General features: G+C 29.7%; 1 protein-coding gene and 1 pseudogene across 1 annotated transcript; both read left to right on the plus strand.

The window, feature by feature from the left end:
- Positions 1-10928: 10928 nt before the first annotated feature.
- On the plus strand, positions 10929-15322 carry LOC149880808 (uncharacterized). Its single transcript, XM_090069868.1, has 4 exons — positions 10929-11680; positions 12016-12140; positions 12446-12568; positions 13224-15322. The coding sequence occupies exon 4, from the start codon at positions 13423-13425 to the stop codon at positions 14533-14535; it is 1113 nt and encodes a 370-aa protein (XP_089925994.1). The 5' UTR covers positions 10929-11680; positions 12016-12140; positions 12446-12568; positions 13224-13422; the 3' UTR covers positions 14536-15322.
- Positions 14590-15541, plus strand: LOC149880809 (uncharacterized; annotated as a pseudogene).
- Positions 15542-20193: the final 4652 nt, after the last annotated feature.

Below are 20193 nucleotides of genomic sequence, written 5' to 3' on the forward strand. Positions count from 1 at the left end.
CTAACTTCCAATTATTTGTTGGGGATCTAAAATTGTCCTTAATTCAAAATTTTCTGTATTTAGGGTTTTTAGATCAAATTTTATCACTGTTAAAAACCCCGATTAAAATTTCAAAAAAAAGTTTTAAATGGATCACCCTAATGTGGGGTGCTTATAACACTCTTGGAGCCCAAGGCTTTCAGCATGGTGCAGTGAACCACTTGCTTTACTTTGTAGATCCGGCAACAAACGTGATAACTAATCGAATTGAAGCAATGTGGTGTCGCAGCAAAGCAAAGTTTAAAGCAATGTTTGGAACATATAGAGACATGATTCCTGACTATCTTAGCGAATTCATGTGGATGCAGAGATTTAAAGAGCATGCGTTTTTTCACTTTTGGAATCAAATTGCTACTAAATATCAAGTAAATTAGGTGTTCGTAAAACTATTTGATGAAAACAACTCATTAGTTGTTGGTTTATATTTCTTTATATAATGTAACTAATAAATTTAGTAGCTTTCCAGTTAATGTTTTAATTTAAGCCATTTTTTTGTTCTTTGTATCTCTTAACGCTTGTAAAAACTAGATAATTAGTTTCAGCGGTTTGAATTAATGGTTTTAAAACTTTCATTAAAAATTTTCAAAATGGAGTTAAAAGTGTCGTTTTTAACGGAAAAATGGAATTAGAGTACTTTCTCTCTGTCAAAAATAAAAATGAATACCATTTTTTTCCGTTTCAGACAAAGATCTTCTAGAATCTGCCAAAAAAAAAGGGGTGGGGGGGGGTGGGGTGCGAAACCATACAAGCGCCAAGACTTTCTGATCTGGCTATATTATCAATTGAAAGTGATATGGTGAAAGATATTGATTTTGCTGGTTTTGAAGAGATGGTTTTGTTACCTCTGAGATATTTTGTTTAAACTTAACTTTTATTTGTAAACATCACTTGTTATCCACAAACCCAGATACTTTAAGAAGGTGCTGTGGCTTAAAAATCTCTTTCTTTTTAGGAGAGCTATTTGAAACCATTTACTCTGGAAGAAGTTAAAGAAACACTTTATGGAAAGGTATTCTGTTTATATTTTTATGACAGTTTTTTTTTTTTAATACGAAAATTTGATAGATTACTAAAACTACACAAAATTATAATATTGCAGGGAATCTATTTTCATGCTAAAAATTTAAAAAATTCTTTGTTGCAAATAATAAGTTGTGTTCACATGTTTATTGTGTTAAATCCAATTTATTTTTACAATTTAAACAGCATAGTTTCTAAATAAAGTGTTTCAATTTAACTAACTTGCAAAATATTGTATATGATTGAGAGTGATTTTCTTGTTTCTGTATTTATGCATTGTTTTTTCTCTTCTATTTAAAAAAGAATTTTTGAATGCATCATCTATAAGTAAGTTTTATACTTTGAAAATCTAAATTAAATTTTCAAAATTCAAAATTAAGTTAACTTTTAAATTAACATATATTTAAGCTTTGTTTTCTTTATTTTCAGAAACTTAGATAAATATTCATAACTATTTACCTTTAAAAATTTTAATCTTGCTATTTCATAAGTTTTAACATCCCATAAGTTCTACTTTCACATAAGTTGCACTGTCCCATAAGTTTTACTTTACTTAAAGTTTTACTATTCCAAACAAATTTTTCAGGTATTTGAATCTTTAAATCTCAAAGAAAATCTTCCAGTTACTGAAGCATCTTATTTAAGGTAAAATAATACTTTATTAACAGAATTGCTTTTTGTGGATTATATCCTAAAATGAAGTATAAACAAGAACGTTTAAAATAAACTTTACAAAGAATTGAGTAGAATTCTTAAGTGTATTTAGATATAAAAAATTAGTAAAAGTTGCTGGTAATGTCTTTTGTTAGCAGGACTGTATTACAGTATTAATGTTGCATAAAAGTTGAAGTAAAAAGAAATCACCAGTGGCAGAAAAGTACTGTACTACTTGTTTTGTTTTTTCAATTACGATAAACAACAGTTGCTTGAAGTGTGTGACTAATGATTTTAATGTATTTTAAAGTAAAATTTAAAAACACCAGGATATTTACTGCAATTATTATGCTTTAATTTAATTTTTTTTCACTTACTTTTAGCAATACTGATGAATCACTATTAAATGAGGTAGTTCCATATAAAAGATCACCATGTTTATATGAAAATGAATCGGATCCTATTGATTTTACAAGGTTGAATTTTTCTTTGTTTGCAGATTTTACCTACCAACCATTTCTTATTTTCTGTATATATTTTAAGTATATTTCGCCAACATAGATATTCCCTTAACATTGCTGCTTTTAAGTGTGTGATTTCTTTTTAGATATATGATATATTGCTCCCAGATATGATATTGAAAATGTTCATTATTTTAGGTGGGATTCTAAATTAGATAACCATGAATCCTTCGTTGTTCCATGATGCTACAACATCCCAAGTTTTTCAGTGAGTTAAAACTTTTCTACATATATGAATTTAAAAATGTTTTCATGGCCTCTGTTTTTATTATATTCCAACTGATTGTCTTAGGTGTGATACTAAACCTTCAAATATGATTGTTCCATTGTTCTATGACGGTTTTATATACCAAGTATCTCAGTGAGTTTATTTTTTCCTACACATTTAAGTTTAGAAACCTTTTCAATGTTTTGATTTTTTTCACACTAATTGTTTTAAGAGTGATAACAAGCCGACTAATCTAATTACTCTATTGTTTGATAATTCCCTTTTATCTCTAGTATTGCATTGAGTTTTAACCTTTCCACATATAAAAAAAAATTGAAAATCTTCAAGCATTTTGCTTTTAATTTATTTAAACTATTTGTCTCAAGGATGATACTAAACAAAAAGTGTGATTTGTTTCTTAAAACTGATTGTTTTAGGTGTGATACAGTGAATGTTTCGTTGCTATTTAAAGATGTGCCTCAAATAGAATCTTCAGAGTAAGTTTCATTATTCTTATTGAGATGTTTAACAAGCTTAATAAATGTTAAAAAACAAATTTCTTAATGCTCAATGTTCACTATTTGTTGAAATAAATACTGTACCCAGCACTATTTATCATTATCACTGTCAGAGTTTACCTTGATACTTTTTTAGTGAGCTGTGTTAACATAGTGAGACAGTTAAATACTTAAAATTTTTACTAAATCACAGTTACAAGAAAACACTTTAAATGAACATGTTTCTGGTTTAAATCATTAAATAAGTTGTGAAAAACTTTTTAAAACCAAATTTTAAAGCCAAAAATTTTCTTTATAATTAAAAACAGGTTTTAAAATCACCAGATAAAAAAATTATAAACCTAGAAAAACAGGTTGAAGTAAGCAGTATTGAAAATTTAACTTCACAATCAGCAATTGTTTCTGAACCTTACAAAGAAAATAAAATTAAGAACACTTACGAACATCCAATTAGTTTCCAACCAACTAGTGAGATTAGTCATTTAGATGATATGCAAGAAACAGAGCATTATTCTAGTGATCTTAGCGGCTTAAGTAATGTCTCTAGCTCTGACTCTGACTCAGATTGTGTTTTAGAAGCTTCAGAAACAGAAAAAGTAACGGGTTCACCAGCTTTTGGAAAGCATCTAATAAACTTTTACAACTACCTGACTGGAACTGACTGTGGACGAAAAGCAAGATCAAACATTAAAGTCGTGCAAGATATTCGCCGCATTTTTGTTGCTGTTGGGGCAGTTTATACCATTGCAAACATTTTTAAAGATCCTAAAAAGTATTTGCGTGACAATTATTTAATGAGTTACTATATCAATCGAAGAACTAAAGCAATTTCTATAAGAAAATACTTGTATTCTTTTATGGACTTTTTAAATTCCTTTTTGCAGAGAATATAAAAATTGAAAATGTAGAAAGTGAAAAAATAAATAGAGTGCAATTGAAGGTCGATGCGTGGAGAAAAAGTTATCTTCCAGTTGAAAAACTGCATAAGCAGAAAACAAAAGAAACAGACCTTGAAATGTTAATAACACCTGACCAAGTCGAGTTGTGTCATAGTCATGAACATGCTAAAAAGCAATTGCTTTAATTAAAGAGCTAAATTCAAACTCAACGTTACCTATTACCCGAACATCATATTGCTGCATGAGAGATCATTTGTATATAGTCATAACATTTGGAAATGCTCACAGATCAGAGGTTGTTACCAATATGAAAATGAATGAATATCTAAAGGCAAAAAAACTTACAGAAGACCTTTGGGAAATAAGTGTTTGGGACCATAAAACTGTGGAGGTTTATGGTCCAGCCAAAGTTACCTTGTTAAACTATCAATTTGATTGGCAAAAAGTATTTGTCAATTCAGCTCGAAGTAAGTTGGTCGTGCAAGACGATAACTTGCTCCTGTCCTGGAGTGGAAAACGCATGGCCTCAGGAGATATCAGTACAAGACTTCATCATTTGTGGTGCAAAGCAGAAATAATTGGTAAAAATATTCAACGAAGATTATGTTTTAACGATGTTCGAAGAACAGCTTCAACCCTCGTAAGATAAAGTAAGTGACTTTACACAGAAAGTTGCAGACACAATGATGCATAGCAGTAAAACTGAAGAAGAGCATTATTACACCAGACAAAAGGAAAAGTCATTAATAGTTGGTGTTCAAGTTCTAAGAGAACATTTCTTTCCAGCTCACACTGTATCTACCCCAAAAAAGAAATGGTCTAAAGATGAAATAAGTGTTCTGAAGCCATTTTAATCTAAAAATGGATCAGCAACTTTACCTAATATTAAATCTAACATCACGGAACTTTCTTCAATCAATGCTTCACCTAGACAAATATATGACAAGTTTAGGAGTATTCAAAGATATAATTCTAGTAATGTGTTGAAAGAAAGTAGTGCAGATACAAAAGTATGTTAGTTTGTTTTTAAATCTGTAAAAGAAAGTATTTAAAAGATTAAGTTTAAAAGTTTTAGACATTGATAATTAGAAGTAATTAGAAAATATGAAAGGATGTTTAGTGAAAATATAAAAATTATAAAGATATTAAGAAATTAAACTTGAAAAACTTTAGAAATTAAAATTCAGATCCAATAATAAAAAATTGATGTGAAAGTTAATTCAAAATATAAAAATGAAATGAATGTTTGAGAAATTTTCAAAGAAATAGAAATTGGATATAAAGGTCATTTTAGGTTGGCAAGATCCGAATTCTATTTTAAAACACTTTTTTTTATCTTTAGGGTATAAAAGGTATGCAGCAAAAAACCTATATGTGGGATGATAATGATATTAAAGTCTTAAGATTAACTGGTTACCCTCTGATATATGGTGGCTCTTTATCAAGATCAAGAACCACAACTGTTTTAGCCAACACAACTCTTACTGACAAGTTGAAAAAATGTGAAAATTTTCTAAATAATTTTTGACTATATCAACAAAGTCAGATAACGAGCAAGATCCAAAAATTTTCACTAATCGCAGGTTATAAAGGTTCTTTTTATTTATCATGTATATTGATATTAGCATAGCCATCCAAATACTTGTCCACTCTTCTAGTGTAAATCTGAATCTTTAACTCTATTTTATCTTTAACTCTATTTTATCTTTTACTCTAAAATCTATTACTCTTCAGCTTTTCAATTTACATTGTACTTTTTTTTCTTCATAACTTTTACGAATAAGTCCCGTGACATCGGATTGATTTTTTGGTAGTTGTTTGGCAGATTTGGCTATTGACTCTCATATAAAATTAGATCTCGTAATTGCTCTTATTGAAATTCCATAGATAACAGCTAGTTTAGTCACAACTTCTTATTGGCTATATATCATTAGTTGTTATGAGTTTAGATGAGTTTAGATGAGTTTAGATGTCATGGAAATTCTTGAGATATTGGTGTAAAGAACAATTAGTAAAACTGATTTAAATTCAAGATCCATATCGTAATTTGGGACATAGCACCCCTCATTGAAAAAATGAAAATATTTTTACTAAAGAAACAACATATTCATGAAGGTCCCCAGAAAAAGAGACACTTGTTATATAAAGTATAGGGTAAAGAAAAACAATGCAAAAGAAGACCCAGAGTCTTACGCTCCCAAGGGGTGTAATTCAATATATAAAAATAAAATCATGATATTCCAGTATTACATAATGTTGGCATGCTAATCCCCCTTTAATTTCATAGTTGACAGCAGCTTAAGGTTGAAACTAAAAAAAAAAAGATCTTTGTTGAAATAATCTCGGTGAAATGTGCAATGACGGAAAATCGTTTATTAAATTTTATTATTTAATGATAAAAATTCAACGATGTTTGTAAAACTCCTCTCAGAATTCTCCTAAATTATCTTTTAAAAAAATAAAGGCTATAAAAGAAGTTTGTAACTCAAGAAGTTAATGTTTTTGGATGAAAACGATGAAAAAGAAATAGAAGAATTCATGAATATCGAATCAGTTGTCAATTCTCAGGATCTTGAACAAAAAAGCCTTGAAATCAATTTGATTTATATTTTGAGGGCGCTGTAGTAATGTTACGGGAGGTTTAAGGGAGGTATGGTTCTTGGGTTATGTGGAAAGGTAATGCGGAGTTTGGTTATTGAGGTTGAGGATCTTGGGACTACTTGGTTAGGAAAGGGCAATCTTCGGGAACTACTTGGTAAGGAATGGGAAATTTCTAATTGTTAAAGGGTTCTGTCTTCTTTTTCGTTTAATCAGGAAGCCTACCTTTTCATTCTTTCTTTTCGCTTATAGAAGAAGAGGTCTATTTCCTCCTACTTTTTCGTTTACTCAATGAGAAGACTTTCGTAGCTCTATTTTTGAGCTTTTCTAGTTCTCCATCACTATTCGTTTCGTTCCTATCTCTCCTTATCATTTATTAACTTGATAGGGTGAATGAGTCTCTGTGTGTATTTTTTTTTCCTGTTTTTAACTTTTCTCTCTCCTCAGAATATCATCAAAACTATAAAAAGGCTAAAAACTTTTATGTAAAAAGGGTGTTTGTATGAAAAAGTATATGTCTTACTGATCAGTGGTCAGCTTTTACGACAAGGATTTATGAAACGTACCTGTCTTTGTCACAAAAAACGTATAAAAAGTGCGCAAATGCTTTTAAGCTGAATTATTATGTAAATTCATCTGCCAAATAACAAAACATGCCCAAAAAAATAAATTAGGAAAATTACATTTTTCTTTTGGTGTTGTCGTATTGTTTTTTTGTTTGTTGACTATTCATGATTTTATAAATAAACGTATTTATCTAAATCAAAAGGTTCAATCAGTAAATTTTCATCTTAAACTTAATCAATATCGAATTTTCTAGAATTTATAGATTTTTCGATTTTGCAAATTTTTTGGTTCAATGAATTAACTACCATATAAGGAATTATTTTTTAGAATCTCAGATTCAGCTCTATGCATTTGGGAAATTCGAACTTATATAATTATAGCTCATATTTTGGGAAAGCTAAATGCAAGCTGTTATAAATCCATTGTAACAAAACTTTTATTGTAAAGTTTTACTTAAATTACCTTTAACTTATTACAATCAATACAAATTCAAATTGGAACTGTAATGCGTAAAGGAGAGTTTATGACTTTATATTTATGGTTTGATTAAATTAAAACTAACAAATTTAAAATAAAAATTGAAAAAGGTAAACAACTTTTATTATAAGAAGTTTATTTTAAAATTTTCTCAATCCTTTCAAACGATAAAAAAGACAGCATCTTTTATGTCATTTTGACGTGTAACAAACATTTGCAAGACAGGAAACTTCAGCTTTATCATATCATCGTATTAATATAGACTATTCACCAAAACTAAAGGAACGCATATTAAAATTTATAAAAACGTTATAGTACGTTACCGACTATTTTGATTTCAATACAAAAAAATATTATTGGTTTAGATAAAATATTTTTTTTTGAGAGGCGAGGCTATCAAATGATATGCACCTAAGTAAAATCAAAGCAACTTATGTTCAACAGCAAAATTAGAGTGTTTAGAGGCTGATGACTTATTTTAAAAAATCAACGATGGTGTGCAGCTTAACTAAAATTGTCTACATTACTACGCCACCTCTATCCATACTATTTTTAACAATATTTGTTCAATGAGGATTTGTTCAATGAGGATTGCATGTTACAGATTGAACAAATTACATTATTTTTCCCAATAAGTGTCTGGCTATCAAAAAAATAAAAAAATCGCTATCAAAAAAAAATAAAGAAATCATCACTGAACTCTAAAAATGGTGATAATCCTGTGGTATTCTCAAAAGAATTTCTCTTTAACCCTAAACGGCGCTTTGTAACGATCTCGTAGCGCACTGGTTTTTTCCCTGTAAAGCTGGGAAATGATGTGATTGGTTGAATTTGTTAACGCCCACGTATTTCATTGGCTTTAAAGAAAACATGTGATGCTGGGCAGCCAATTTAATGAGAAATGCATACTTGAGCTGTCATCATCAGTGAGGCGTGAACAATTAAAGTGTTTTGTGTGTTTATCCTTTGTTTGTGACTGCTTGGAAGCCAAAATTTTAGAGGTAAGTGTTTGATATAATTATATCTTTTTATGTACTGCTCGTAGAGTATAATGGTACAAAAAAAAGTTTATTTATTATATTTTTATGAACACAATGACTAAAAACGCATTCGTGACGAATTCGTTGAGGTGGTAAAGAAAGGTACTTTTTATAGAAAATTTGGTTCCTATTTTCATAGCTGTAGTTATATCAATTACCATGGAAAACTCCAATACCGCATTTTTAAATATTGTAGGGATTATACGATTAGTGTATTTATGTTTTTGACAGTTTTTTTTTTCCTTCGCTCCTCCTCTCTCCCTTATAGGATTTATTGATGTAATATCATTGAATTTTTTGAAGATGGTAAAGATTGATGGATCATTATTTTTATACAATATACTGTGTAACTAAATAGGCTAACTTTGCAGGTTTTGCATATTATTATATACTATTGAAGATTATTATATAGTAATAATAAATATATTCCCAACATTTTTTTCTATATCGATTTATTTTCAATATTTTCTAAAAGTACTTACTATAAACGAAGGCAACCTGCGTATGTATAACTATGCTTTAAATTATTAGAATAGTCTTCTATAAAAGTACAATTTTTTTTTATTTTTAGGCAAACAAGTTAGGGATACTATGGCATCTTTCAATTCAAAACTCTTTTACGGAAGGAGGAAAGGAGTTGCTGCGCCAATTCCAATTGAATCTGATCCTGATGACAGCTCATCCTCTGATGAATCAGAAAATGAAGCTGAACCTACAATTCCTTTTGAAGCGTTAGAACAAGATTCAGACTTTTCCGGTAAGCATAAATTAATTTACTTCAATGACACAAATTAATTAATTTCCGCATTATTTACCTATCATAGGCCTATTTCTGAATATAGAAATATTTACTTATAAATGGCATTTTTTTCTGTGTAGATGATTCAGAAGTTACAGAAGAAAGTGAAACCGAAGATCCAGATGAACAAAATGGTCCCACTGCGGCTGCCACATCGAATGGTCCTAGAGCTAATCGTAATAGAAAAAGACCCCAAATTTGGAGAAGAAAGGATCCAGATGAAATACCCACTATCAATGTTCCATTCACTGGAAAACTACATGAAGGTCAGCCCGTAAAAGAACCAATTCAATATTTTCGTGATATATAGGATGATAAAATTTTATCAAACATTGTTGTAGAGTCAAATCGTTATGCCCTACAATGTGATATAAATAGGCCTCTAGATGTAAATGAAAAGGAAATTGAGCAGTCCTTTGGAATAATTTTATTGATGTGTATTGTAAAAATGAGTTGTAGTCGAATGTTTTGGGATAGAGAGATGCGTTACGATAAAGTAGCAGATGTCATGAGTCGTAGGAGATTTGAAACAATTAAAAAAATCTTCATGTGGTCGATAATGAGAAATGTCCTGAAAACTGCTCAGATAAACTTTTTAAAATTAGGCCTTTAGCTGATGCATTGAATGCAAACTTCTCAAAAATGGTTCCAGGGGAACATTTATCTTGTGATGAACAAGTTGTGCCATTCAAAGGTAAATCGGGGCTCAAACAGTATAATCAAAAGAAGCCCAAAAAGTTGGGCTGTAAAATATTTGTGTCATGCGGGGTAGATGGACTAATCAATAATTTTGAGATTTATGATGGGGCTATACAAACTTGTCCAGGTCAACCTGATATTATGTCATCAGGAAATATTGTACTTAGACTTCTTCAAAACATTCCTAGGAATGTAGTACACAAAGTATATTGTGGCAATTGGTTCACAGGTATGAATCTTGTATCAATTTGTGAAAAAGAAGGTATTCATTATGTTGGCACAGCTCGGTTGAATAGATTACCTAGTTGTAATGTGCCAAATGATAAGGAACTCAAAAAGAAAGGGAGAGGTGCGTCTGTTATTCATACAACTCTCTTCAATGATGTTGAGGTGCGAAAAGTAAAGTGGTATGATAACCGTGGGGTAATATTAGTTTCTACTTATGCTGGTATAGCACTCCTTGGCAAAATAAGTCGTTATGACAGAGTGACTAAAAGAAGAATTATTGTTGATTGTCCGGATGTTGTGAAACTTTACAACAAGTGTATGGGAGGAGTGGACCTGCTAGACATGCTCATCGCCCTTTATAGAAATCCAATACGATCAAAGAAATAATATCATTGGATAATTTTTCATTTACTTGACACCATAGTCGTTCAAGCATGGAACACATACAGGCGAGACGCAAGACTTAGCGGAATAACGGATCCTAGTAAGCATGGCAAACTCGCAGCGCGAATACTCGCATACTCTCTTATTCGCACTTTTCGCAGCAAAATTCGCTTTTTTGAGTAGTAAAAAAGTGTGCGATTACTCGCAATGACAATTTTCGCTTTTTTATTTTTTGTGCGAATACTCGGTATTCGCAGTTTCGAGTATTTATAAAAATTAATATATTATACTCGATTTGCGAGTACTGTTATTTACGCAATACTCGATAATCGCAGTATTCGCATAAAGTTTCTACTCGCCTATCTCACATTGAGAGTATCATTAAAAATATTAAATTACTACTCATGATTACTCGTGGAATACTCGCACTTCTCATTTTTACTCGCTTTGTATCAAAAATACTCGAATTCCTCGAAAAAAATAACATTATTCGCTGTACTCGCCTTTTTAAATTATTTTTTTAAAATTTATTTCTGACATTCATATGTTTTTAATTTTCTAAGAAGTTTTATTGAATACTCGCAATATTCATTCTACTCGCACTAATAATAAAACATAATCGCAGTACTCGCAAATATAATTTAGCTATTATTTAAAATTTCAAAAAAGTTTACACCTTAGTGTAAACTTACAAAAAATGCTTGAGCATGAACGGATTGTAAGCATTACTGTAAAGTATAGTATTCTATTCAAGTCTATATCAAAGTACATATAAAGATTAAATTGAGTTTTAAAGTAAAAAAGAACTTTCTTATTGATAGTAATAAAATTTTATTAGTAAAAAAATAGTAATTTGATACTGATTTTTGAGAAATTGTTGTTATTTTTATATAAAAAGGACACATTTTTATTTTTTACGTCATATTCATAAAAACCAAGAAAATATTCAGCGCCATCTCATTAAAATGTGAAGAATTCAGTAAATTCCCTCAAGTACCCGCAATAATTTAATATTAATCGGAATTTTTTGTAGAATTTCATTAAAAATTAATTATACTCGCGAAAAATTTAATATTAATCGCAATAAAATTCTTTTATTTCATTAAAATTTAATAATATTAGTAATCTAATAAAAATTTAATTATACTCGCCTTTATTTAATGATATTCGCACTAAATTTTTTAATACCGCCTTAATTTGACGTCAATAAAAAAAAATTAATCAAACTGTAAGTAAACATTAACTAGTCATTTTAAATTTAAAATCATTACCAATTTACAAACCAAACTGAACACATCTACCAAAAAGGTTTCCTAAATTTCTCAAAAATGAGTAACATACCAGTTTGGAATTACTTTAAAAAGCTTGACAAGAAAGAGCCAGCCAAGAACCCAAAGAAGAGAGCTACAAATTTTGCACTCTGTAAAACTTGTAAAGCTCAAATTAAAATGAATGAAGGAACAACAACTGGAATAATCAACTATTTAAAGTAAGTCAAATTTTATCAATTTATTCATTTTTTGTTTATTTTTATGTATTCTTTTATAACTTTTAATATTATACTGCGATTAGTATGCTTTTTTTCCGATTAGTTCGAGTATTTTGCGATTAGTAGTAAATTTATTATGTTATGCCGCTATAATTTTTTTAGTTAAAGTTTATTAAGTTTAAGTTTATGTTTAACTTTTAAGTGAAACTTAATTATTTAGCGATTACACTTCGAATAGTAGTTATAATATGCGATTTGTTTGGTTTTTTTTTGCGATTACTATCTAATTTTTTAATTTCTTTTAGATATAAACATGACAGTTTTTATGACAACTATTTTCTTGAAAAGGCTGCTAATAAAGCTGAACAAGAAAAGAAAAAATTAAGACAAGAGGAGGAAGCAGCAAAAGAAGGAGTTGGTCAATCTCAGTAAATGTTTTAAATATTATTATTATATAGTTTAAGATTGAGTTAAATGTAAAGAAAGTACTTAAAAATTTAATATATTACTCGCGATAGTTATTCGAGTAATTGATAGGTTTTGCGAGTTCATTTGTTCATTAATTTGCGAGTAACGCATATTATTTCGCGAGTATAACTAACTTGAAGTCGAGTACATGCTAGATGTCGCTGAAGCGTTTTTATTAGGTTTTTCTAAAAATATAAAAATAATTATAAATTAAATATATATGCTACATATTTTAATATTAATTCTTTATGTAGACCCTTTTATTTAGAATATTTGTTAACTTTTTAGTTTCTAATACATTACTTAAGTACTTTTTTTAACATTTAACTCAATCTTAATATTATTTTTTCTTCAATATGGTGTGTCACTTTCCAACCATAGAGTTGAATGCCACGTTACTTCCGTCGAAAATATATGCCCATAAGAATACCAATTTTTAGAATCACCAAACTTTGTTTGGTGATCAAAATACTATGTTCTACTCGCGATAAGTCTATGACGAATGGCGAGTAGTATATAGGTTTTGTGAGTAATAACACATACTCGCATTATATTATTATTACTCGCCATGAAATCGAGTAATTTCGCTAATTATATATATATATATTTTTACAGAGGATTGAAAAGAACAACAACAACTTAATCAAGCATTGAAAACTATACTCAGGGTTGTAAACAATCCTCCCAAAGTGTCCAACAATTAAACTTTGACACACAAATTGTTCTGCTCTTGGCAACTTGTAACCTTCTATTTTCAACTGTTGATTTACCAGGATTCAAGAGTGTATTTTCCAACATTGCACCTAGGTTCCATATGAAAACAAGAAAAACAATGGCTGGAGCTAAGTTGGACAAAGTCTATACCAACTTGAAAGATGATGTTAATAATGAACTAAATAATGACTTGAAGAATGTCACTTTTACAACTGATGGATGGACTGCCCCCAATGGTGATCCCTTTATTTCTTTGAGTGTGCAGTACATAACAACTGATTATGAAATGAAGTGCATTGCGTTAGACATTCAAAACTTCAATGAGAAACATAATGCAGCAAACATTGCAGGAGCATTTGATGAAATGGTTGAAAAATATGATGCTCTGAACTCTAATCACCTAACAACCTACTGTGTTACTGATGCTGCTAAAAACATGAGAGCTGCCATGTGCAGGGACAGTAGAAAAGTTTTTGAACATTTAACTTGCATATCTCACATCTTGAACACTTGCTTGAGACATGCCTGTGATAAACAGCCAGCTATTGAAAAAATTATTCAAAAATGCAAGAACTTAGCAAGAAAAACTCACCAAAGCCACAATGACAATAGAGACATTGTCAAGTACTGTGAAGAGCTGAACATCAAACCTTTGAAAATTGTGCAACCCTGTGACACCAGGTGTAATTCTGTTCAAATGATGATTGCTTCAATACTCAAAATGGAAAAAGCACTTCTGTATGCAAAAGAAAAAACTGGAAGGTTTGATGACACAGAACATTACACAACATTCATTCCTGATGAAGAAGAAGTTGTGGTACTGAAGTATTTGAACAATTACCTCCAAACAGTGAAAAGTGTGTCTGAATATCTGTCTTCAGATAAGAATCCGACTTCTCCCTATGTTTTGATTGGTTTGAGGAGAATACACCTCATGTGTAAGAGCATTGTACAAACTGCTGACTTAGCCGGACGGTATAAAGCAGCATTGACTAGTTTTGTACAGATTTGTCAAGGTGAATTAGAAAAAAGAATCCCAGACTATGGAGCCGAAAACAAGGTCTATGCCCTTGCCTGTCTACTTCATCCTTATTATAAAGGCAGCGCAATGAATTTGAAAAGAAATATTAATGTTGTTCAAGAAGACAAAACTGTTATAAGAGTTGAAACTGATGAAAGCTACAAGGACTACTGGGAGGAATATATAGTCTAAAAGGATCCTACAACAAAGAAATGGAATGATGAAAGAGATAAGTCATTGGAATCCATGCAAGTGCATGTATCAAATCATTCAAATGTTTTAAAAGTTGATGCACCTTTTGACCCTTTTTCTCAGTATGATCTGGAGTTAGCAGAAATTGAAAACACACCTGAGGCAAGGAAAGCATTGAAAGAAAGAACTGGTGCTGATTGTAAACCACCATTGCAACTGGAATTGGACAGTTTCCACTCAGAAGCTAGGGAAACCAAAAATGATCCTTTAAAATGGTGGGCCAAAAAAGAACAGAAATTTCCACTCTTGGCCAAATGGGCAAGACATTACCTCAGTATCCCAGTCACCTCTGCTACTTCTGAAAGAATGTTTTCTACAGGTGGTAATATAATGACAGACAATAGACACAACCTAGAACCAGAAACCACCAGTAAACTCCTCTTCATTAACAAGAACTTTATGAGAGTGCAACCAGACATCAAAAATTGGGACAAAACATGTCAATCATCACAAGATGATGACCTACCAACACCACCACCTCCTCCTTCATCAAAGAAAAGAAAACATCCTAGAACTCCAACATCATCAGAATCAGAATCATCATGCAGTAACAGCCCTCCTAAGAAGAAACCTGTTAAAATGTCAGATATACTGAAGAGAAAAAAGCCTGTTGATGATTACAGTGCTTCAAAAACACTCATAGATGAGGATGATCTTGATGATTTTCAAATAACTGAAGAACCAAGTATATCTCAGAAAAGTGTCTCTGAGAAAATTAACAAAGAAAGACACTCAAAAAAACAGATAAATTTGGGAGAAGGAACATCAGCCTCAGCAAAGGCTTTTTCACAACCAACAGCACCACCACCCCAAAAGAAACATGTTGCAAGGAAAAGTACTACACAAAGACATGATTTGTCAAGTAAAAAAAGACTTTCAGCTAATGAAATCACTGAGCTTGTGTCTTCAGGACTTTACTCAGGATGATGATGAACCTTTTTTGTAATTATGTTCAAAATGTGTTAAAAATATGAGAAAAATAAATGAAAATCAGATAAATTTTTTTTTACTTCGGCGAGATATGCGAGATTTTGCGAGTTGTATTTATTTTGGTCGAGTAGTATAATTTTTAGGCAAAAAATGCGAATTTTATACTCGCACTGATCGCATCTTGCGCGAGTGTAAATTTTTTGAAATCGCAGTACTCGCATTACGATTATCAATACTCGTACTATACTCGCAGCGAATATTTTTCTATTATTCGCCATCAAAATTACTCGCACTACTCAATGTGCGAGTTTGCCATGCTTAGATCCTAGAAAGATTATAAAACATCAAACATTTAAATATCAAATAGCCCTGTGTCTTACTCGTGAAAACAAAGTTACAACCAAGCGAGGTAGACCATCAATCGATGTTGATAAGCTTCAGAGAGCAAAGGTTTCTAAGGGAGGTGGAGGAGCTGCAACTAAAATTCCCCCTAAACCTATTCAAAATGATCAATTTGATCATTGGCCAATTGTAACAACAAGAGGGAGATGCAGATTTCCAAGTTGTAAGGCAGTGCCAGTAATCAAGTGCACTAAGTGCGATGCTCATCTTTGTCTTAATTCGACATCTAACTGTTTTATGAAATTTCATGGAGTATAACCTAATGTTATATAAATATTTTAATAAAACAGACCTATAAAAAGCTTGTTTTAGAAAAAGGATTTCAAATTACAGTATTATAATTTACCTAGTCAATATATACGGTATTTGTTACTAGACAGTTTGAGCTAGTTCAAATATCACTAGTGCTTGAAGGAACCAATATTTTTTTTATTATTTATCTAGTAAATATGAATTGTTGTTCAAATTTTTTTTGCAATTTTGTAACAAATAAATTTAATTTTCAGGACCAATTATGATGTTTTGCATAATTTAGTTTTTATAACTGAATAAATGCCTAATTACTGCAACTAGTGTCAATAAAAATATATGAATTTACTAATTTTTTATTTTCCAAATTTTTTTTTTTCTTTCCCTTTTCTGCTCACTATGACGAAAAAGTCACGCACCCAAATTTTCGCCCCCCCCCCCCCCAAAAAGAAAATTTTTTTTTATATGTTTGTTTGTTTGCTTTTTAGGGACTGTTTAAAGTTAATTTCAAGACTCATAACTTTTCTCTTCTAGTTACAAAAATAGCGCGGTTAAGGGTTAAGATAAAACCTTATCAACAATTTTGGAGTTTTCGGTCTAGCGGCTATGCGGATTTTTTTTCCGTACACAATTGGCAGTATCATTAGCTGTAGGCAGTATCATTTGCACCGTTTGCGCAGATAGAAAAGCGGTTGCCGTAGGTTTTGATGAAAATATAACCGCTGATTGTGTACGAGGCTAACAATAACAGGCTAATAATTTCATGAATCGTGTCACGTGATATAAATCAAGTTTTTGTTTTCTAAATATTAAAAACTCTTATTTCTTAATTAGCTTTGAAACAGTTGCAACATGAAATGTCTTCCAAAGTTGGTAAAATTTCAAAAGTAAATTTTTATGAAAAAGTGTTGATTATGGCATATATGTTCTTTTCATACAACAAGAAACACGAATAAAAATGTTTTCAATTTGCTTTAACAATTAAATAGCTTTAAATGGAACTGTTTACTTAGGATAAAGATTTAACGAGGTTTCCAAAGCAATAACCTATAAACCAATAATTGATGATTGTTTGCTTCTTTAACATTGCTACCTTTTCATATGCAAATCTGATCAGATTCACACAGCTGAGTAATCATCAATTCATTTATTTCAATCATTTCTTTAAGTATTAAAATTAAATCAATAGAATTAACTTAGACATCGTTGATTTATCAATAGTGTAGATATCTTTAAAAGATAAACAGTTTAGTCTAAACTGTTAAGAATAGTTATAGAGCTCTAGAGTTATAGAGCATTTATAACTTTATCACAACATATATATATATATATATATATATATATATATATATATATATATATATATATATATATATAAAATCAATTTTAAAATGTATTCTACAAAGTAGAGTGCTCGATGTTCTTAAAAAAACAGAGCAATTATTAATTAGTAGAAAATCACTTAATAAAATTTTTTCTCATTTAACACTGTGTTTCATCAATAAAGATTTTCTACTAATTTACATATATATATATATATATATACATATATATATATATATATATATATATATATATATATATATATATATATCTTATTTATTTGTGTTTCTAAAGATAATTCATTGTTGAGTATTACACCTAAACTTTTTGATTATTTTCAGATATTTAAAGAGTTTTGGATCCGTAACTTTACCTTGCTTCTATATTTTGCATTTTGGTTTGAGGTATATGAGTTCCAATTTTAACTTTTTGGGTACAATTAACTAAAAATTATTCAAACCATTTGTGAACTTTTGTTTAACCACTCTTTTGGTATGTTTTCGTGTTCTGCAATTATAAAAGATTTAGTTTAGAGGCTAACCATGTTCAGTTTTAAAAATAAAACCGTTCCACTTATTAAAATTGCATCATTTCACGATCATTTAATTACTTCTTGTGACAAAACCATTATACTAACACAAATTGTGTTGATACAATGTTTACTTGAAATATTTTTTTAGATTAATAAATTAAATATATAATGGGTAATTATAAGAATACTTCAAGATCTAAGAAGAGAAAATTTAGTGGTAACAAGCACACCAAATGTATTAAAGATACGAATGTAACTGGTAACTTGTCTGAAAATGTTTCATGTATCAGTTCTAAAAAGTTAAAGTTTGATGTCGAAGATACAAGTAATGCCGACACAAATGATTATTTTCTTCTTGTTAATTTTATTTTTATCAAACAGTTATTTGATTTGGTTAGTGCATGTCCTGATTGTAAAAGTAAAGTTAACATCACAGATGATTATTCTAGCAGAATGGGTTTCTCCCATAAACTTATTTTAACATGTACAAATGCACAATGTTCTTTTACATACAGTAATTTTACTTCAAACATTGTTAAAAATGATAAAAAAGGTAGAAACATGTTTGATGTTAACCTGAGAATGGTAATTGGATTCCGTGAAATTGGAAGAGGAATCTTTTGGTACTGAAAACGGAAAAAGTAAAAAAAGACCGAAAGCGGTTACAGAATATGGTGAAAAAAGGACAACCAAAAAAAAAAAAAAAAGAAGAAAAGAGTTGAGAGGAATTAGGAAAGGTTGGATTGATAAAGATCAAGAACAATTATTAAAAAATAGCTACAAAAAGGGATGTTTTTAAAACTTTTTTAACTTATTTGCCTTATATCTAAAAATGAAGATTTTAACATAATTTATAAACTCAAAACACGATATCTCAACATTAAAAAATGCTTAGACCTTCAAATTTTCCCTAATTGTCCAATACATATATATGTAGAGAATGAACTAGAATCTTGATAATTGAATGAATATTTATTGATTGCTAAGTCTTTTTTTGAACCCTACCCCCTAAAAATTAGTCAATTTTCAGTTTTTAGGGACTTAAAAGAAATGTTTTTGTTTTTATATATTGATCTTAGTTCATCCTCTACCTCATATATCAGATAATAATATTGCAAAGTTGCGAGTTGTTTTAATTAGCCATTCTGGTTTAATCGTGTTTTGAAAAATAAATAAATATATGCTTTTTTATGCGTTTTTTATAAATAAAGTCCTCTTTTTTTTTTTTTTTTTCAATAAGCATTTATATTTTACTGTTATTTTCATTAAATTGAATTTATAAAACTGATTTTAGAACAGATTTAAGTTATTTTACTAAAAAAAAAACATTTCCTGTGAAGCCACCTTAATGAAGAGTTCAAATATATCATTGGTAAGCTAAAGTAAAAGTGTTACAGTTGAATGATGTTTTTTGTATCTATATTGATATTCTATATAAAGATTGTTTGTTGTCATGTGGGAATCAAGACGCTTGAAAACTACTCTTACTATTAGCATTATTATACTATTAGTTTTCTAATGAATACTAAATTAGAAACTATCTATAATTTTAGAAACTGGTCTATAATTTTAGAAGTTTTCACTATCTGTGGCAAATCTAACTTCTTTATTATTGGAAGTAATTAGCACTTTTTAAACAATCCATGTTGCTTGATTCTAGCAATAGGTTTATAATTTCAACCCATATAAGTATAAATGTTTTTAAATTATTTCTTAGTAGATATGCTGGAATCGGATCATCCGGAGAACATTTTACTCCAAATGACATGGTTTTTTTGTAAATTTCTTCATAATTCGTTGGTTCAAAATCTCTTAAAAAATGATCCTTATAATCCAATATGTTTTTCTTTGTTTGTGGTATTTGAAGATTAGTTTATATATATATATACATATATATATATATATATATATATATATATATATATATATATATATATATATATATATATATATATATATATATTGAAGTATTTATATAATTACACATATGTATATTAGTATGTGTATATTATCATACAAATGTATATTGTGTGTATATATATATATATATTTCTAATAGCAGCTTGCGGGAACTTTTTGAGCGATAAAATGCGACTTTGCGGGGACTTTTGTCTTACGGGGACATAATCGTGTCCCCGAAAAGTTTTGAAGCTTATTTCATA

Source organism: Hydra viridissima, unplaced genomic scaffold (assembly GCF_058129835.1).
Source record: "Hydra viridissima isolate aposymbiotic clone 2 unplaced genomic scaffold, HvirCarnegie_v1 scaffold_12, whole genome shotgun sequence".
Classification (NCBI taxonomy): Eukaryota; Metazoa; Cnidaria; class Hydrozoa; order Anthoathecata; family Hydridae; genus Hydra; species Hydra viridissima.

Coding starts and splice junctions, on each gene's coding strand:
- LOC149880808 (XM_090069868.1), top strand. CDS start 13,423: ATGAAAACAAGAAAAACAATGGCTGGAGCTAAGTTGGACAAAGTCTAT.